This window comes from Salmo trutta, chromosome 35, assembly GCF_901001165.1.
Source record: "Salmo trutta chromosome 35, fSalTru1.1, whole genome shotgun sequence".
Classification (NCBI taxonomy): domain Eukaryota; kingdom Metazoa; phylum Chordata; class Actinopteri; order Salmoniformes; family Salmonidae; genus Salmo; species Salmo trutta.
The window spans coordinates 3,243,915-3,266,170 of NC_042991.1; the positions used below are offsets into that span (position 1 = coordinate 3,243,915).

Sequence of the window (22,256 nt, forward strand, 5' to 3'; positions counted from 1 at the left end):
AGGAGGGTTGAGCACACCCCTATTCTCATCAACGGGGATGTAGTGGAGCAGGTTGAGAGCTTCAAGTTCCTTGGTGTCCACATCACCAACAAACTATCATGGTCCAAACACACCAAGAAAGTTGTGAAGAGGGCACGACAAAGTCTACTCCCCCTCAGGAGACTGAAAAGATTTGGAATGGATCCTCAGATCCTTAAAAAGTTCTACAGCTGCACCATTGATAGCATCCTGTACATCACTGGGGTCAAGCTTCCTGCCGCCCAGGACTCCAAAAATTGTCAAAGACTCCAGACACCCTAGTCATAGACTGTTCTCTCTGCTTCCGCACGGCAAGCGGTACCGGAGCTCCAAGTCTAGGTCCAAAAGGCTTCTTAACAGCTTCTAACCCCAAGCCATAAGACTTCTGAACAACTAATCAAATGGCTACCCAGACTATTTGCATTGCCCCCCCCCCCACACACACACACACACTTTTACGCTGCTGCTATTCTCTGTTTATTATCTATGCATAGTCACTTGAACTCAACCTACATGTACATTTTACCTCAATTACCTCGACTAACCTGTGCCCCTACACATTGACTCTGTACTGGTACCCCCTGTATATAGTAGCCTCGCTACTGTTATTTTATACTCTTTAATAATATTTTACTTATTTATATTTTACTTAACACTTATTTTTCTTAAAACTGCATTGTTGGTTAAGGGCTTGTAAGTAAGTATTTCACTGTAAGGTCGACACCTGTTGTATTCGGCGCATGTGACAAATTCAATTTGATTTGCGATGCAGTGTCTTAGACAGCTGCTCCAGTCGGGAGCAAATCACCCGACCTCAAACAAATTGAGATGGTTTGGGATGAGTTGGACCGCAGAGTGAAGGAAAACCAGCCAATAAGTGCTCAGCATATGTGGGAACTCCTTCAAGACTGTTGGAAAAGCATTCAAGGTGATGCTGGTTGAGGGAATGCCAAGAGTGTGCAAAGCTGTCATCAAGGCAAAGGGTGGCTACTTTGAAGAATCTCAAATATAAAATATATTTTGATATCTTTAAAACTTTTTTGGTTACTACATGATTCCATATGTGTTATTTCATAGCTGTGATGTCTTCACTATTATTTTACAATGTATAAAAAAGTAAAAATAAAGAAAAACTCTTGAATGAGTAGGTGTGTCCAAACTTTTGACTGGTAATGTATGTAGGAACAAATGAATGAATGATGTAATCCTTAGTGAATGGCCCATAAATGTATTAAGATAACATGAACTCCTTTGATGTTTCAATGCTGGAGTAAACGTGGAAATTCAGCCTTGAAACAATAAGTCATAAACTCAAGCATTAACTAGTCTGTCTTAATATCAAAAGGTCACAAGCTGCATGTTTCTATGTGTGTTTGTGTATACTTGTATGTGTGTGTGTGTGTCTGTCACTGCCCCACACACCTCTGTATTTGTGCACTGCCACTGATTGCACCATGTGCTCTTCCAAACCAACACCTTTTACAGCAATGTTTTCTATTTGTGCAGAGCTTAGGGTTAAGACTCCCCCTTGTGTATTTACTTGAGCCCCAGGACTGAAGCCTACTCTCTCTCCAGTGTCTTCCCTATCAGCAGAGAAGTTCAAACAAAACGTGGACCTACACAAACAGAAAGAGGAGGGGATGAGGGATATGAAAATGAGCAAGAGGTTTTTGCCCAAATTGCTGAGAGCAAAGTAATTATATGTAGAGAATTTATACTCTTTTGGAATAATAATAATAATTTATTTTCTGTAACGTTGTCAAGGGACAAATCTGGAAGTGCCAATCTGTATCAAGCAATGATGACAAATAATAATGATAATAAAAACAACAATGACAACAGGAATAATAATATTAATAATATACACCCAATAAACACAATGTCCTAATCACAGAAAGCACACTTCAAAGTATCATGGTCGAGCTCAGTAGATGACTGATAGCAGTCCAGTTCCAGTATACCAATACAGACCAGTACTAGTATTACAGTAGAGTTCAGTAGTTAATAAAGCGTAGTGTAGTGTTGTCATCCGTGGGACATCCATTGTATTGGGCACCTATTGGGGAGTCACCTCGCATAGTGGGGAGAGCCTATTGAGGACCCCTCTCCCCTTTTGTAGTGTAGTGGCTAAAATCTATTGGTGACCGCACTAGCATTGTAGGGTCATCCTAAGAGTAGGTAGGGTACAGGGTAGTGGGAAGCCCTTGCCTGGGCATAGTGAGAACCCCTATTTAGCGTTTCTATTACATCAGGGCAGATAGATCAGGTTTCACACAGTCCAACCACCAAATAGCACGTGTTGAACACAATCCATGGAGGGCCGAGTATCTGCGGATCTTCGCTCCTCCCTTGTACTTGATTGATGAATTAAGGTCACTAATTAGTAAGGAACTCCCCACAACTGGTTGTCTAGGGCTTAAATGAAAGAAAAAAACAAAAACCCGCAGACACTAGGCCTTCCATCAAATGAGTTTGACACCCCTGCTCAATAGGATCAAAGTATTTTCAGATCAGCAGAATAATAAAAAAAAAACTAATAATAATCATAGTCATGATGAAATTAATAATAATAATAACAACAACACAATAGCTAGATAACTTGGACAGCCCAGTAGGCTTCAGATTGGGAGGAATGCAACTTCATACTTCATACATTCCAAAAAAGCAAGAAAATCTGATATAAATAAATAAATAAATAAAAACATGAAAATCAAAAAAAGCACAAAGTGTCGGGCGGGGGGTGAAGGCAGGTCATGATAGGTTACTCGTGTAAGAGCTCCTGGAGACAGTTGGGCGACTTAAAGACCTCGGGCACTTCGCTGTCCAGCTTGCAGATCACCTTGTAGATGGCCTTCTTCCAGGATGGGTCCACGTCTTTGCCTGCCACAATGGCATTGAAAAACTCACGCAGCGTGATCGTTGCCACCTCCAGGAACAGCTCTGGAACCTGCACCAAACAGAGAGAAGACAGGGGGCGTTAGTTTAGGTTCTCCTGATGGTTTGTTTCGTTGGAGCATGGTGATAGCAACACCATAGTTCTGGGTCTGATGACTGCCACATACATTGAATATATGTATGAACTGTAACATTATGAAAGCCGTGGTATATGAGACCATATACCACTGGTATGGCAAAATATTTATTTTTACTGTTCTAATTATGTTAGTAGACAGTTTATAATAGCAATAAGGCACCTCTGGGTTTTGTGGTATATGGCCATTATACCACGGCCAAGGGCTGTACCCAGGCACTGCGCGTTGCGTCGAGCATAAGAACAGTCCTTAGCCGTGGAATATTGTCCATATACCACACCCCCTCAAGCCTTATTGCGTAAGTATATAATACCTAATAATATATTATAATATTATCAGACCTTCCATTAATAATACGATTATTAAAACGTATCAAAAAGTATTTTATATCACAACTTAGGTGAGAGTAGTACCGTAATTTCCGGACTATAAGCCGCAACTTTTTTCCCACGCTTTCAACCTCGCGGCTTAAACAATGACGCGGCTAATATATGGATTTTTCCCGCTTTCAATTATTTTTTTCAAAAAAAAAAAACACACATTCTGTGACGTGCTCAGTTTTTTGGCGGCATGAAGCTTTCATTAGACCAATGAAATTGCCGAACGGGTTAAGGTCAAACAACTTTTTTGTTTACTGTTTTGATTAAATCGAGCGCTCTCAAACTTCCCATCATTCTGATTACGGTAGTCATTTTGTCACCCTCATCATGGCAAAGACACGGAGAAATGCATATGATGCAGCTTTCAAGTTGAAGGCGATTGATCTGGCTGTTGGAAAAGGAAATAGAGCTGCTGCACGGGAGCTTGGTCTTAATGAATCGATGATAAGACGTTGGAAACAGCAGCGTTAGGAATTGACTCAGTGCAAAAAGACAACTAAAGCTTACTGCTAATTATAATTTTTTTGTTACAAGCCGTGTTTCGTTAAAGCCTATTTATTTTTTGTTACAAGCCGTGTTTCGTTAAAGCCTGTGTAAAGTTAATTTGTTTCATTGTACCGGTAGGCACCTGCGGCTCATTTATGTTCAAAATAATATTATTTTTTTAAATTCAGTGGGTGCGGCTTATATTCAGGTGTGCTCAATAGTCCGGAAATTACGGTAGTGTGGTAGAAAGTAATTGTATCATTTACAGTAACACACCGTTATCACAACAATAAAGGGTTGAGTTTGTGGCTGTATTGAGAAGCCCTGTGGTGTTCTGTAACATTGTGTATCACCTGTCTCTTTAGTTGCTACTTCCTAAAAAAATCCATTGAAATATAGTGTTGTGACTTATAATGGCTTATTTCTTGCAAATTCTCAGGTTTATAACCCACCCTCCTCCTCCCCCCTTCGCTCCCAAGCTTCAGAAAGACGTCTTTATGAGTGTACTGTAAATATGACCCCACACAACAGCCTGAAAAGAGGAAGTAGTACTAAATGCTTTGGGAACACACAGACACACAGGCTCTTTAGTGTCCATAACGGCAAAGCTCATTGACACCATAGAGATTATTTGTCTGGAAAAGATCTGTGACACTTTACCCCAAGCCAGCACACATACACATGTGTAGGAGCACACACACATGCACGTCCACACACATACACACACACCTGATTGAACCAAGAAGATGACACATCTCAAACTGTGAGAGAGAGACACACATGCACACACACGAGCGTGTACACATGCACACACACGAGCATGTACGCACACACACACACAGACACACATGCACACACACACAGCCCTGGTGTATTTGGCTGAACCTCTCTCCTTCACTCAAAGCCCCAGAGCAATGCAGGATTCAGGGGTCACCTGCTTGGTTAATGCTGACTGTCTCCCTGCCTGCCTCCCTCTGCAGCCACACACACACACACACACACACACACACACACACACACACACACACACACACACACACACACACACACACACGTTAACAAACACGCACACACACACACACACAGGCAGACATGCGGGCAGACACACACACACCTGGCAGCTTACCCAAACCCCTGACAGTGCGCACTCCGCTCCTCTCCTACTGTGTCCTGCAGGTACTCATCAGGAGCGTCAGGACACAGCAAGGTTAGTGGCCACCGGAACACACACACAGACACACACAGACACACATACACACACACGCGCGCGCGCGCACACACACACACACACACACAGGCATAGGACAATCAAACACCCCCCTCAGTGTGATGGAGTGTGTGTGTGTGTTTTGTGCGTGTGCACGCACGTGTGTATGTCCACTGCTCTTTGTGTGAAAAGGTGAATCGTGAATAAGAAAGTGTACGTATGAGAAAAGTGAGAGAAAAAATACAGTGTGTGAATGTATGTGTGCAGATTCAGTAAATGTGTGCCATCTAGGGCTAACAGCAGTCAATACAACCTACTGTACAAAACACCATATCTTACTAATGGATAACACTTTTACGACACAATAAAATTAAAATAAATCAGTGTTTGGCCTGGTGTCACCTATGAAACACAGTGACACAATAAACTGGATGGCAGGAGACTGTGTCCCCTATAGACACCAGACTGGTTGGCAGGCAAACAGGCAGGCAGCGGTCCTGTGCAGTACGAGACGCAGGGAGTGCCGTATTACTAAGAATATTCCTACATGGAATTTCTCCTGATGTTTTGACTATAAAAGGACAGCAAAATGCTGACTGCAAGGAGAAGGCAATGTCAAGCAGAAAAGGGTATTGGTATTTCAGATCCTCTTGACTGAGAGAGTGGAGACGGAGCGAGAGAGAGAGAGAGAGAGAGAGAGAGAAGCAGGAGCAAGAGAGCGAGAGAGAGAGTTATTCTTGTCCCTGAGCCCTTTGTCTGTCATCGTGTGTGTGTGTGTGCTTACGAGCTGCCTGCTTGTCGTGGCCAGCAGAGAGCTCTAACTGTTGTGTCCCCCTCTCCATCCCCCCTCCTTCCTTGGGTCAGCTGTTGGACCTTTGTTCCAGAAGCATTGGTGATAGCAGAATAAAGGTAGAGAGGGGGGGCAGTGAGAGAGTGAGAAAAGGCAAGCAGGGTGACTGACTGAAAGAAAGAGGAACATCGCATTTGATGGGGGGACTGAGAAAGGCAAGCAGGGTAACTGACTGAATGAAAGAGGAACATCGCATCTGATGCTGACCTCTCTGAGTCCCACACGCACATACACACAATGCACTGTGTTCCCTTTCTGCTGGTGAAGACATCAGACTAATGTAAATGGAATAAATATTTTGGTACTGCCTCACACTGTCCACGGAGAGAAGGGGGGGGCAGTGAGAGAGTGTCCAAAACAAGAGCATTCATGTAAAGCGATATTATGCTGCTCTTGCCCAGTATAACACAATATGAGAGGAGGAGAGTAGGAGAAGAGGAGAGAGGGGGAGCCAGAGAAAGGAAGGACAAAAAAGCGCAAGAGAGTTGTTTGGTGACAATGAAAGCTGTAATATTTTACCCAGCATTCATTCATCCTGCTGTGTACCCTCTCACACACGCATGTCGCTCACCCTCCACCTCTCCCCCTCCATGGCCCAACCCAAGTCCTGCTGTTAGGGTAGTAAATATTGATGAAGGAGAAGTGGACCTATTCCCCCCCTACTGAGGATGGAGGGGGTGAGATGAGAAAACGAGGGGGTTCCATGGACAAGCGGCACAGATGAGGCATTTTAATCACTCTCATTCATCCTCTGTCTCCCTTACTCACCCCTTCCTCTCTCATTCTCTCTCTCTCTGTCTCTCTTTCCCCTTCTCTCTCTCTCATGACAGCTTGCTTTGAGACAGCGGGATAAGCTCTCTTGCAGAAAGGGGGAATCGGATTTCCTCTTTTTTTGATGAGGTAATAAAATATGGCAGAGGACAATGGCAGCTCCTAGACTGCTTGCTGGGGGATATTCACACAACATCATCCAGGCTGTCTTAAGACTGCTTAAACCAACAGCAGAAAGGTAGCCAGCCAGGGGGCCTAAATCCACTACTGTTCAAGGGGCGGGAATCTGTGTTCTGCAAAGCCTGAGAAAGCTCCTCTAGGTGACTCAGGGTATAGTGTTTGTTTGGCCAGCGTGTTTTATGCCTGCCTTTGGGAACTGTCAGGAGATGTATTGCAGCTTCTATTTGCTCAGCGCTGGACAAACAAAAAGAGAACCTAGAAGATAAGCACTGTGTGTGCTGGGCTAGCCTTGAAAGAAGCACACCACACACAGAGCCCACATGCTCTGAGTTCCCCTGGGTTACAGTGCCTTGCAAAAGTATTCATCCCCCTTGGTGTTTTTCCTATTTTGTTGCGTTACAACTTGTAATTAAAATGGATTTTTATTTGGATTTCATGTAATGGACATACACAAAATATTTTCAATTGGTGAATTGAAATGAAAAAAATTACATGTTTCAAAAAATTACAAAAAATTAAAAACTGAATAGTGGTGTGTGCATAAGTATTCACCCCCTTTGCTATGAAGCCCCTAAATAAGATCTGGTGCAACCAATTACCTTCAGAAGTCACATAATTAGTGAAATAAAGTCCACCTGTGTGCAATCTAAGTGTCACATGATCTCAGTACATATACACCTGTTCTGAAAGGCCCCAGAGTCTGCAGCACCACGAAGCAAGGGGAACCAACAAGCAAGCGGCACCATGAAGACCAAGGAGCTCGCCAAACAAGTCAGGGACAAAGTTGAGGAGAAGAACAGATCAGGGTTGAGTTCTAAAGAAATATCCGAAACTTTGAACATCCCACGGAGCACCATTTAATCATTATAAAAAAATTGAAAGAATATGGCACCACAACAAACCTGCCAAGTGAGGACCGCCCACCAAAACTCACAGACCAGGCAAGGAGGTCATTAATCAGAGAGGCAACGAAGAGACCAAAGATAACCCTTAAGGAGCTGCAAAGCTCCACAGGGGAGATTGGAGTATCTGTCCACTTTAAGCCATACACTCCACAGAAATGGGCTTTACTGAAGAGTGGCCATAACAAAGTCATTGATTAAATAAAAAATAAATACAAATTTAAATTAAAAAAGCAAACATGTTTGGTGTTCGCCAGAAGGCATGTGGGAGACTCCCCAAACATATGGAAGAAGGTGCTCTGGTCATATGAGACTAAAATTGAGATTTTTGGCCATCAAGGAAAACACTATGTCTGGTGCAAACCCAACACCTCACATCACCCCCCGAGAACACCATCCCCACAGTGAAGCATGGTGGTGGCAGCATCATGCTGTGGGGATGTTTTTCATTGGCAGAGACTGGGAAACTGGTCAGAATTGAAGGAATGATGGATGGCGCTAAATATAGGGAAATTCTTGAGGTAAACCTGTTTCAGTCTTCCAGAGAATTGAGACTGGGACGGAGGTTCACCTTCCAGCCTGACAATTACCCTACGCGTACTGCTAAAGCAACACTTGAGTGGTTTAAGGGGAAACATTTAAATGTCTTGGAATGGCCTAGTCAAAGCCCAGACCTCAATCCAATTGAGAATCTGTGGTATGATTTAAAGATTGCTGTACACCAGCGGAACCCATCCAACTTGAAAGAGCTGGGGCAGTTTTGCCTTGAAGAATGGGCAGAAATCCCAGTGGAAAGATGTGCCAAGCTTATAGAGACATACCCCAAGAGACTTGCAGCTATAATTGCTGCAAAAGGTGGCTCTACAAAGTATTGACTTTGGGTGGTGAATAGTTATGCACGCTCAAGTTTTCTGTTTTGTTGTCTTATTTCTTGTTTGATTCACAATAAAACATATTTTGCATCTTCAAAGTGGTAGGCATGTTGTGTAAATCAAATGATACAAACCCCCAAAAAATGTATTTTAATTCCAGGTTGTAAGGCAACAAAATAGGAAAAATGCCAAGAGGGGTGAATACTTTCGCAAGCCACTGTAATTCCTAACCTGCTTCCGGCCTGGGAATAGGAATGCTTCCCATGTCTTTCGCTTTGGCTGAGGGCCAATCTGGGATTTTACTATACACGGAATTCTGTGGAGGTTGAGCTCTGACAATGGAACACAATTTCTTTCAACATTTTACCAGCTTCAAATTCTGAATGGTTGATGTTGGAAACTGTTCAGCAGGGAAACAGAATCTTAACTTAAGAAAATATAAGATCTTTGTTGAGTAAAACTTCAATCAATTATCTGCAACGGTTTTGATAACCTCTTGGACTGCACTGTCAATTTGGGCAAACAGAACCGATGCCCATATCTCCCCCTTCCTCCCTGTCTTTCTCCCGCCACCCCACTTCAGCTGATAAGACAATGCCATGGCATTGGAAGAGTCCAAGAGGAGAGGAGAGAAGAGAAGGACATTAAATGAAAGGAAAAGAAAGAAAAGGAAAGAGAGGAGAAGGGGAAACCAACCTGAAAGCTGTGTAAATACGCTCCTTAAAGTACTGATAGTGGTAGGGTGGAGGTGGCCTTGGGGCCTTAGCTGCAGCCTTGAGGGGCTGATGCCTTCCTGCATTTGGCTGCTGCATCGTGTGTTTTTCCTTGTAGGAGAAAACACTTGGCTAGCGTCATCTGTGTGTTTCTCAAGGTGTCCCACAGGCAGGGAGTGAAGGACGGGACAGTGTCGAAGACGCTGCTGACAAACTCCCATCACTGCTTTCCCTCATCCCCCCAATCATATCAGGGCCTTATCTGACATCTCTCTTATCCCCTCCCCTCCTCATTAACTCTCTCCAGATGGGTAGTAGGCTAGTCAGAGAGACCTGTCCATCATGAAAAACCTCTTCATGTATGTTGTAATCTACAAAACACAACTGCAAAATTCAAGGAACACTAGTACTGCAATACAGGAGTGAAATGCAACTCTAGCTTTTGTGCTCTCTCATTAATGTCTATTAAGATGAGCAAAAGGCACAATCCTCTCTGACTGAAACACACAGCACACATTTCATTATCTATTTGATATGCTCCCCACCCCAGCAGAGACCCAGCCGGTGATCTAAATGGGGGTTAGGGAGTGGTGTGTTGGGGCCTCTTATATCAGTAAGCCAGGCAAGCTCCCAGAGAGAGACCAGGAGGCGGAAATAAAGAGGGAATCTGGAAGATAGGACAGGGACATCTGGTGAGGAAGAGAATGGAGGGAGGGGAGGAGGAGAGATTGGAAGAATAGAAGAGCCAGGGCGAAGGAGCGTGTGGGTGGGCGGGCGGGTTGACAAAGATGGGGCAGTAAGGAGCAGAGAGGAGGAGGGGAATTAGGGAGAAAGGAAGGAAGGGTGGATGAGAGAGAAAGGGAATAATGTTGCAGATTGGAGGGGGTATTGAGTTGGCAATCATTTGACTGGGAAATGGGACGTGTGTGTGTGTGTGTGTGTGTGTGTGTGTGTGTGTGTGTGTGTGTGTGTGTGTGTGTGTGTGTGTGTGTGTAAGGGGGGGTCTTTGACACATCTGCAGCTCTGATGCACACCCTGGTTATTCTGGCATTGGTCCCTTTGCCATGCTTCATTAGTCACACACACACACTGAAAATGTCCAGGAATAATGACATAATCAGCAGCTGTGCCACAAGGCAGGCTGCCCCTCACAAGGTGACCAGGGACAGAAGGTTGGGGGAAAAAGGGGACAGAAGAAGGGGAGAGGGGAGGGGAGGAAGATAATAAAGGATCAAATGGAGTGGAGTATGCAGTTCTTCTAATTTAGTATATGGCTATGGAGTATGAAGTGTGTGTGTGTGTGTGTGTGTGTGTGTGTGTGTGTGTGTGTGTGTGTGTGTGTGTGTGTGTGTGTGTGTGTGTGTGTGTTTTTGTGTGTGTGTGTGTGTGTGTGTGTGTGTGTGTGTGTGTGTGTGTGTGTGTGTGTGTGTGTGTGTGTGTGTGTGTGTGTGTGTGTGTGAGACAAGAGAAGTCAGACCACAAGGGGGTCCCATTAAGTAAGTCTACCCCATCCCTGGTGCTCCAGGCTTCAAGCACAGTTCTGCTCATTTAATAAGCACTCAGAAAATTAAGTGGCTTCCTTTGACACACACACAAACATACACACACGGTCACATGCACACTAAAGACGGGACCTGCCATATTTTTCAAACAGAGGCATTAAAGCTGCAGGGCACTCAGTGAAGAGTGACCTGCAGCTCTCTTCTCTCCTTCATTCTTTACCCTCTTTCTTTCCCCTTTCTACTAGAGGCTATTAACACAGAGATTGCTAATACTGTTTTGGTGCCTTAAACTAAAGTCTGCAAGGTTAACAGCTAAAACCATTTTTGTCACATACTCTCACAGCAACCTACAGTGCCAGTTACAGTAACACATTGTGAAACCAGGATAATGAAGATATAAATAAGTGTGAGCCTTACAGGCTGATTAGAGTGTTGCTCCTCCTTGCTCTCCTCAGGTCATCATTACTGTTCTCTATTAGACACTACAGTATGCCTGCCAGAAACATGTCAAATTTCTCTCTCTCTTTGTATCTGTCTATTTATTTTTCACACACACACACACACACACACACACACACACACACACACACACACACACACACACACACACACACACACACACACACACACACACACACACACACAAGGCTTTTATTGAAGACACTACACCTGTGTGTGTCTGCTCTGTGTCCACTGGACATGACCTTTCAACCCCACAGCCCCCAGGGTTAAATGCAGGTCAGGGAGATGACCCACACACACAAACACACCACACCACACACACACACCACACCAAACACACCCGCTGTGTACCAGAGAGGAATGAGAGAATGAGACCGACAGAAGGGAAGAGGACAGGCATTACCCTCCTGGAAGAGAGCAAATTTGGCCCCAACAGGGAGGAGAGGAGAGTGAGGGAGCAAAGGGGAAGGAGATGTGAAGCTTAAGCAGTGCTATGGGGCACGGCAGTTGGAGCGACCCTGACCTTGGGACTATAAGTCTGACAAAAATGTGTTATTCACATAGAGTGCTATTTAGGTGGTCCTTTACATGTGAGAGTTTTGAGTAAATGTAAGATGAAACATTTTTTTTAAATCGGTGCAAACACCTTTTAACTTGGAGCTAAAAGATTCCATCTGCAATCCAATCGCACAATGCTGGGTTGTCAATCCAACATAATTGTATGTAAGGTGATATACTTATTGAGTCATGAAAGAGGAAGGCATCACAAAACATTTCTGATATCTGGGACTTGAAAAATACTCATCTCAAAACTACATTTTGCAGATAGAACCTTACAGTCCCAAGTCTTTGATTATTCATATCATAGGTTCTGGTCCTCTTTTAAAATACTTAGTTTTTTTTCACCACTTTTTGAGAAGAATGCTCTTTATGCTCTTTATGGTAGAAACAAATAAATACAGGTGCCTTAGGAGAGGCATTTTGTCTTGTTTTATGTGAATATGAAAACCCCCATCGAAGGGGTATTCACAAAAATTATAAACTTACCACATTGTATTGACAACTAGCAAGTAATTTATTGACTTTGGGTGTCAGAGACCAGACCAATATATCAGTTTACTCATCCAGAGCTAAGCTTTAGCAAGGATATAGTGTATTTGTCATGTTAGGGAACTATTGCTTAAAAAAATGTGAGATGAAAATGTATTAATATAGTTGATGATGAGACTAGAAAGAAGGAAGGGGGGGCTCCCGAGTGGTGCAGTGGTCTAAGGCACTGCATCGCAGTGCTAGCTGTGCCACTAGAGATCCTGGTTCGAGTCCAGGCTCTGTCACAGCCGGCCGCTGCGACAGATGACCTTAATGGGTTATGAAAGAAAAATTCACTACAAAACCTTTCTGAGATCTGGAATTTGAAAACTGTAATGCTCAATATCTCAGAACTATGCTTTGTGCAGATAAAACCTTATGGTCTCAAGACAGCATCTGGTCTTAGCCTCTCTTAAGGCACCATTAATGGACAGGGACTGGAGAGAGAGATGGAGAAGAGATAGGGATGGATACAAGGGAGAAGGAAGGAGCGATTTAGAGGAAAGAGGTAAAGCCAAGTTTCACTTGAACGGACAATAAAGTTTTCTATAACTTGGGGATTTTGTCGTTGATGAACAGAAAACCCCTTGGCTATGAGAGAGTACAAACCGTGGGAGGGCCGTATCAATTCAAACAGAGGGATGACAGACGGATGGATAGACAAAAGAGGAAAAGAGACAAAAGTAGTGAGAGACGTCTTTCCAATACGAGGGAGTAGCTGGTAAGGGTGGACACATGATACCTTGAAGATGAGTGTGTGTGTGTGTGTGTGTGTTGTCATTGGTACTTCACTCTCTAAAGACAGAGATCATAGGGACTTCCTCCTTTAAATGCTCTGTAGGGTGTGTCCCCGTGCGTGTGTGTGTGATGTGGGAGGGAGGCCACTGACAATGGAAACTTGGCCTAGTCCCTCTTATGGAAATATGAGACGTTCCCTGAGCCATCATAAAAATGTATCTTCATCGCCCCCCACCCCTACTCTCTCTGTCTCTATTTCTGACACTTTTTCTCCCACCATTCCATTTATCACCCCCCACCATTCAGCCTTATGAAAGGGGGATAGGAAATTGAGAGATATAGAAGAGAGGGCGACAGAGAGGAAGAGAAAGCGTTTTGATGTTTTGGGGTGTCAGGGAAGCACAGAAAGGAAAGTTGCCTTATGAATGGGGGAGTTTGACTTTTACGGTTAGAACAAATCTGGGAGGAGCACGGGGGTTAGACGGGGTATCTTGATGATGGGGCGAAAGAGAAGAGATATGAAAGAGAGAAGAGGGGAAGAAAGAAAGAGAGAGGGCTGAGAAAAAAGGATAGCGAGAGAGAGAGCTGGGGCAGGTAATTAACACAGGTTCTTTAATTACAGCTGGTGTTCACTGTGCCAGAAGGAATGTGGCAATTATTCCATAAAAACTTCCTAATGGGGGGAAAACAGAAAGAATGAAAGGAGAGAGGCAACAGAAGGAAGAGAGAAAGAAAGAGGGGAGAGAAATGAAAGAGAAGAGGAAACAATAACTACAAAAGAAGAGCTCAGAGGGAGACGGGCGTGTATTAGTGGAGCACAGTGACAGAGCAGAATATCATCAAACAAGAAAAAACACAGACCTGTGTGTGTGTGTGTGTGTCTTGTGAGTCAGAGATGTAAGGTGTAGATGGAAATATACTGGATGTGTATCTAGATGCACCCAAGGCCCTTTTCTATAGATCACTTCCCTTCCTTCTCCTCCTTGGGGGCATCTAGATACAAATCCAGTATATTTCTATCTACACCTCACATCTCTGACTCACAAGGCACGCACACACACACACACACACACAGACACACACACACACCAGACAGACAAAACACGCATGCACTGGCAGACTTCACACTGGCCAAGGCAGTTCGTTTGTGTCGGGGTGGTGTATTTGCATCGCTGGGCAAATTTTTCTTGTGCTCCTCTGTAATCAGCTCTTATATCTCCCAGACACCTGCCGCGAAAAACCTTAATATGCAAAACGTCTACACCCTCCTCCCCCACACCCCCGTACCAGCTCCTCAGTCAATAGAAGACTTATTCACCTGCACCATCTCTTTCTCTCCCTCTCTCTCCCTCTCCCTCTCTCTGTCTGCTTGCAAATTTCTACATTCATGTATGTAAATTGAGAGTTTCCTAAGCCAGGCCAAGGCTAGTTTCCTGGTACAGGAGAAGAATGCCTGGTCTGTCTTGTCTGATTTGAGTTGGGGAACTTGGGTTGCTGTTATGCTGTACATTTTGGCCTTATGACTTCATATGGAAGTGCTTCTGTTCCTCCTAGAGTAGTTCAAATCCCAAAGAGGGCCAAGAGTGTATGGGGGAGGTGTGTGTGTGTGTTTATGTGTGTGTGTGGGTGTGAGGAGAGAAGAAGAGCCCCAACAGACACATAACGGACATAGGAGAGGGAGAGAGAGGCACTTTAAATGTGAGCGCTGCAGAATTCCCCTACCACAAGGGCACTCTCCGCAAAGCGTTGTCTTTCTCTTCTCTTATCCTTCTTTCTCCCTCTCTCTGCCCTTTTTCTCCCCCTTTCCATCTTCTCTCTATTCCCCCGCTCTCCCTCTACATCACTCCCCTATCTATCCATCTTCCTCTCTGCCTGTCTTTTTTCTCTCTCTCCCTCTTCCTTTTGCAAAAACAGTGGGACGCTTAACCTTGACAACAGTGAGATTTTCCCTCCTGAAAGTGACACACAAACACACACACATGCGCACACACACACACACTGGAGAAGTGCATTGCCAGCACGGCGGCCGGTCCAAGGGACGGCTGTACCCTTCGAGGTGAGCAGGACACTGGGAAATGCAGCAACAACAAAACACACACACCCACTACTTCAGGCCATTCTCAGCTGCAGACTTTTAAAGGACTGTTGTCAGCTGACATTGAAGGCATATTGTGCTGGACTTGACGTTCTGCCATGTTTCATAAGCCTTTAGAACACCCTTACTGTAGTTCTCTCTGAGAGGGTGTTTTTTAATTTGCGTTTTTTGTTTTTGATAAGCCACGGAGTTGCAGGACTGATTGCAGGTTGACTTGTCTGGTTCGGCTAGCTAGCTATTTTTTGCATTTAAAATATGCATCTCAGCACTGGTTGCTTCTTGATCAATGAAACCTGACTGCATTACTGAAATGGCAGAGAGCTCATAGGGAGGATGACGACTGCTCTGGACTGATGTGTGCTGGGCTGTTAGCGCTGTAGCAGCAGCAGAGGAATCACCCAAGTAGGTGCTACACGTTAGTTGTGGAGGACTATCAAGTCCAGGCTACAGAGAGGCTGAGCGGAGGGCGACATCAGGGTCAGCAAGCCAACTCCATCACCATCATCTGGCATCAACTCCATCACCATCATCTAACTCAGTTTAGGAGCCTGAGATCGCTGATCTACTGAGGGAGGCCTGCTCTAGACTATGACAATGTAATCCTGTCCTTTGTTTTGTTATGTGTTATATGTGTAACCCAAGTATGCCTAGTAGGCTATGTCTACTGTGTAGCCTAGGCCTACTAGGACATACTTGCAAACATTAGAAAAAGTTTAAGTTTAACCTGGATCTCCGTCGCAAAGTACGGATCAGCCAATTCAAATCTTTGACGTAGTTGCACGTGGTCAAAAGCTATGTTAGCTGTTCGACTGATTGGTCATACACCTCAGTGTAGAGCCCCTACCCTCTGGGCAAAAATGTGTTGAATCAACATTGTTTCCACGTTATTTCAACCCCCCAAAAACTATGTGATGACGTTGAATCAACGTGAAAAACTGAATTTGCAAAAAGTCATCACCGTAAGGGCATTTCATATTATTTTCACCCAACTTTTAACCTAAATCCAATAAAAATGTGAACTTTTTTGTTGATTCACGTTGAATTCACATTAGTTGAGAACTCAACCACATGTAAATCAAAACTAGACGTCGAACTGATGTCTGTGCCCAGTGGTTAGCTCCTCGTATTTGTCGCAGATTGTGGCAAGGGTGCGAATCCCACATGATCCCCCCCTTTGAAATGTATAACTACGTTCATAAGTTCATAGTTTTTGAGTGTGTTGAGAAGAAAAGTGTAGCGAAAACCTTTTAAATTAAGATTACGAATACATTTAATGAGGAGCTTCTTGTTGGAGTCCCTCTTGCAGACCAACACATACAGTAGGTACTGGCACTGCTACATAAATAATCGTTGCTACTATAGGCTATATTACATAAATGTTTTATATGCATAATAATAATCATCCACTTTGTCACATATGGGTTATTTTAATCAAGGATCAAGGACCAACAGTGTTTTCCTTAACAAAAATGCTTGACGCGAGGGGGGCTCAAACCCACAGTTAATGTGCCCTGTCAATGAAGCAATGATGAAGACAGTATATGACAACTTAAATGTTGTATAGACCTACTTTATCTTTTTGCCTTAAAAGCACATGTACAGTATATCTGAAACGGATGAGCAAAAACGTGGGATTTTGTCATATATGTGAAAACTTCTAACGTTAGTAGCTAGTAGCCTAGTCAAGGATGCATCATCTTGAAATATTGGCACTCTACACTTGAGACAGACCAAGTAGAATTAAAGTATAATTGTCAGCTAGTGAGGTTACCATGGGCCTAACGTGTACCAGGTTATCTGGTGGGACCAGCTCCAATGTAACGTTCTATCACGTGCAACGACGTCGACAATTGTAATTGGCTGATGCCAATGAGGTCCAGGCTAAACTGTAAACTTTTTCTAATGTTCTGAGGTATGGACCCAGTATGTTTATGTTTGTTCATTTCTTAACTATTTATTTAAGAGGACCACAATTCATCCTTGTTGATTTTAAATACATGCACGTGTGGTTGTATTGTGTTTTAAATTGTCAAAGAAATCTATCTAGTCCACTAAGGGAAACTCACCCTTTCTAGGTAGTGTATGTATACTGTATGTTTGGTCTCAGGACACTTTTGTTGTACATAAAAAACAAATACTGAGTGAGCTGATCAGTAGTGAGTAGTACTGAATAAGTGTCGCACTTAATGGTGTCCTACCTCAACAACATTAGCCTTATTAAGCTGTGCATCACATTAGTATTCAGGCGAGGCTATGATCGCACAGCAGTAAATGGGTGTCGCACTAAAAGCGGTTCTACCTCAAAGTCATTGGCCTTGTTGTAGTGCATGTTGAGGGCTCGGTAGAGCTCACAGTCGCGGCTGACACTCATCTCCTCCACTCCGGTGACACCGTCGTTGATAGCCTGCCGGGCAAACTTCTCCATCTGGATGTAGTAGAACTCCCGGAAGTTACTGAACCACTTGATGAGCTGGGACGTGATGCAGCGGTTAAACTATGGGAGAGGAGAGAGAGGAGAGAGGCTTTAATAATAAGGATTATATGATAATACTGTTAGAATGTATTATACACACTATAGTCGTTAACAGGATTGGGATCAATTCAGAATTTTGGAATTAACCTCAATTCAACTCATAAATTGAAATTTGAATTGAATGGCCACACCTCATAGGATGTAGAAATTGAATTTGAGTTTGTGACAGGAAGTAGAATTTAATTCAGTGCAATTCAACGAAATTCCACTCAGTCATAGAACATGAGTGTTTCATTGAATCTAACAGGTCACACTTCCAGATACCAAAGAACATATCACTTTTCTCTAGCACCAAAGAACATATCACTTAGAAACAATGTTCATATAGTCTTTTAACCTTAGTGTGTGGAAAGGCAATTATATTTTCTCGACAAACAATGCAGTCATATTAGACACTACCTTATTGTGTTATGTATTCTAAAGCCACAATCCGTGATTGGTGCAAAGATTTTGTTTGGTGCAATGTACTTTTTAGATATAATGTAAACCCATTGATTCTTGGAGAATATCATTCATACTGTTTATGCATCATGAGCTTAGAACTACTGATCATTTCCACTATTACCCCCCCCCCCCCCCCCCCCCCTATAACTCAGCTGGATGCTTAACATGTAGCTAAGCTAATGACAGCAATTGGGCCCAATAGTCCTTGCATCCAAATCCCTGTTAGTGAATGAGGGTGGTAAGTAACATTATTCAGATCACATCTCTAAGCTTTTTGTGGCAAGCAGCCATTTTGTCTTGATTTTCAAATTATGTATTTTAGGTTAAACTAATGCATTCTGGGAAATTTAGTATTTACCCCGTATTACACAAAATGTAGGTGATTAATGAAATATAACAACTTAGGATAATATTTGCATACAGGTTTTGTTTTTCTTGATCATTAATTTGAAGAGTTTGTCCTGAAAATTGTACAAGATGTTTATTTGTATCCCTTTTACTACATCAAATTCAATTCAAATTCAAGAATTGAATTGGAATTTAGGAGGCATTCTCAATTCAATTCTGAATTGAGCCCAACTCTGGTAGTTAAACTGTGAGAGATAAAGGGTTAGAGAGATTTTGAGTAATAATTATCATAATTCTTAAAATAATTATTTAATAAATTATGGTTATTTATTTAACCTGGATAATTAATTGACATCATGATAATACCAACACTGATAATATTGGATTTTATTTTATTTGACATTATAAAGTATATAGGGCAACATTCTTGTGCAGAACCAATTCTTTTAAGGCTTTCTGGGCTCTGTGATGAAGACATCAATGTTGAGTGTAGTTAAGGGGGCATAGGGGGATTCATATCACATCAGGGAGTCTGGAGGCAGGATGATAACAGAGAGAGAGAGATACAAGACAAGAGAGAGAAAGACCACAGCAGGACTGAGAGAGAGAAGATAATAAAGAGAGACATAAAGTAAGACAGAGGGAGAGAAGAAAAAAAGAGTGAGCGTGTGTCTGCTACTCTTTTCCCTGGGGGACCGGACCTCCCCCCTATCATAACCGGGGCTGGGAGGGGAGCGACCACAAACACATAATTGACCAGGAAAACGATTAAGTCATCATCTAAAGCTCCCTTGCCCGCAGGGGGCTCAAACATGTACTTAACCCCATTCACCATTTACCCTGCACTGCACCCTGCCTCTCCACCCCTCTCAGGCTACAAGAAAAGAAAAGAAAGTGGGAAAAGAAAAAAAAGAGTGAGAGAGAGAGGGATAGAGAGAGAGATGATGAGTGCTGAGAAGGTCTGGCTATCTGATCTGTGTGGCTGGATGGATTCAATAGGACATAAACCTATTAAAGACCTAGTGGCGCTGGAGCTGTCTTCCGTTTTGCCTCGCTACTGAAAACACATTGTCCAAACAGCCAGACGGGGAGATAAGGACCTCAGGGCCCAGCACAGTCCCCAGCCTGGACAGTCACACACACATACGCACACACATACACATGCACGCATCCCTCAAAACCCTTTACCTCAGCCCTCAGCCCCCCAAAATCATTTAACTCATTCCTCAGCCCTTCCCCCTCCCCTAAAAGCCTTACACCCCCTTATCCCACTATCCCTGCCCTGCCCCGCCCCTACACCAACTCCCCCACTCTCACCCTCCACCCCTCCTTTCTGCTCTTTTTGTGATTCTGTTAGAATAGGAGACAAAACGTTACTAAATGCTGAGCAGCCACTCGCTGGGGAGGGAGAGCGGTTTTGACATGGAGATTAGGCTCTGGCTATTGTTCCAGAACACATTCTCATCTGATCCGGGCCGACACACACACACATGCACACACACTAGCGCAGGCTCACACACGGCCTCATTTGAGCAAGGCATGGGCTGGAACAGAGAGGAAGGAGAGAGCAAAAAAGGGAGCGATAAAGTGAGAGCGGGAGAGGATGAGAGAGAAAGGGACTGGAGGGGGGAAAGGAGGGGTCATTCTTTTCTGGAATGGTCTGTGGATGACATAATGGGGGGAGGACTGAAAGAGTATGTCCGCCTGACATTGTTTGGCATGGTCGGGTGGCGAGGGGGGGGGGGGGGGGCAGAGCGACGAGGCCTAAAGTGCAGGGTTAGCAGAACAGCGGGCGGGTTAGAGTTAGGAGGGGGGAGGGAGAGGGGTGTAGAGAACTGCAGGGCTGGACAATAGACCAGGGCAGCATAGGAACGTGAGCTGTCAGCAAGCAAGGCTCATGACATCGAAGTGTCAAACAAACAAACTACTGACTCTTACAATTACACACACACAGGGGCTATTATTGTACACAGGCAAGAACCAACGTCCACAACACAGACTCTGAGACACACACACTCATGCACATACATTTGCGAGTTCACTATCACAGATACGTCACTACTCAGACACATCACTCTCTCTTGGATGGGTTGGAGTGAGAGGTACCTGTGTGTGCGTGTGAGTGAGTGTGTGTGTGTGTGTGTGTGTGTGTGTGTGTGTGTGTGTGTGTGTGTGTGTGTGTGTGCGTGTGAGTGAGTGTGTGTGTGTGTGTGTGTGTCTGTGTGTGTGTGTGTGTGTGTGTGTGTGTGTGTGTGTGTGTGTGTGTGTGTGTGTGTGTGTGTGTGTGTGTGTGTGTGTGTGTGATTGAGGGCTGCATACTGAGATTAAAGTCAGTGAAAGAAATGCCATCACTCACACTGGAGACCTTTAGTGTCACTCCAGCCCTCTGACTGATAGATTTGTCACTTTGGACAGGGATTGCTTCATTATACAGGCTAGGCTTTATACCTCAACATCTATCTGACATAATGCATGTTTAAATCTACTGTATGGAATATCTACTGTACGAGGATGATATGTGGTTTAATCACACGTTACATGTATACAGAGAGAGAAAGAGAGATTCAATATAAGTGTGTCTACTAAAAGTCCTTGTTGCTACAACAAATCAGGTCCCATTCTTGTTTCATTAAGTTGCTTGTGGGGGGATAAAGATCCCCTGATATCAGCTAAGGACCAGAGTGTTCAGTGGTCTGTCAGTGTTCTGTCGGGGGGAACTATTTCAAAGCAACACATCACCGGGACTCTTAAATCTGAGCTGGCAGGGGTCAGCCAAGAGAGACATGAGATGTACATGGCCTGTTGGAGTGTGTGTGTGTGCCTGTATGTGTAGGCGTGATTAGATAAGAGGGGGACGAGAGAGGAACGGCGAGAGCGTATTTCTCACACTCACACTCGAGAGCCTGCAAAAGGTCAACCTTAAGCGTTAACAACAAAGGAACAAAACACTCACATGCTTCCCTACCATGCAAACTACATAAAACTATGCACACAGCGCCAGAGAAGGAAAACACTCAAGTCTCAACGATTCCGCTCTTTTCAACACCGAAACAAAATCCTATTCATTTTCTATAAGACAACAGGGACATTCACTATATATACAAAAGTATGTGGACACCCCTTCAAATTAGTGGATTTGTCTATTTCAGCCACACCAGTTGCTGTCAGGTATATAACATTGAGCACACAGCTATGCAATCTCCATAGACAAACATTTCAGTAGAAAAGCCTTACTGAAGAGCTCAATGACTTTCAACTTGGCACCATCATAGGATGTCATCTTTCCAACATGTCAGTTTGTCAAATTTCTGCCCTGCTAGAGCTGCCCCGGTCAAATGAAAGTGCTGTTATTGTGAAGTGGAAACGTCTAGGAGCAACGACTCAGTCGCAAAGTGGTAGGCCACACAAGCTCACAGAATGGGATCACCGAGTCCTGAAGCGCATAAAAATCATTCCAAACTGCCTCTGAAAGCAAAGTCAGCACAATAACTGTTCATTAGGGTGTTTAATGAAATGGGTTTCCATGGCCGAGCAGCCGCACACAAGCCTAAGATCATCATGTACAATGCCAAGCCTCTGCTGGAGTGGTGTAAAGCTCACCGCCATTGGACTCCGGAGCAGTGAAAACACGTTC

General features: G+C 43.9%; 1 protein-coding gene across 1 annotated transcript in view; it reads right to left on the minus strand.

The window, feature by feature from the left end:
• Positions 1 to 1,735: 1,735 nt before the first annotated feature.
• Positions 1,736 to 22,256, minus strand: part of LOC115174457 (prospero homeobox protein 1) — a 40,961-nt gene continuing 20,440 nt past the window's right edge. Inside the window, exons 4-5 of the mRNA XM_029732994.1 lie at positions 17,597 to 17,791; positions 1,736 to 2,965 (exon numbers count right to left, since the gene is read on the minus strand). Coding sequence (XP_029588854.1) covers positions 2,780 to 2,965; positions 17,597 to 17,791 — 381 coding nt within the window. The 3' untranslated portion in view covers positions 1,736 to 2,779. The remainder of the gene's footprint in view (positions 2,966 to 17,596; positions 17,792 to 22,256) is intronic.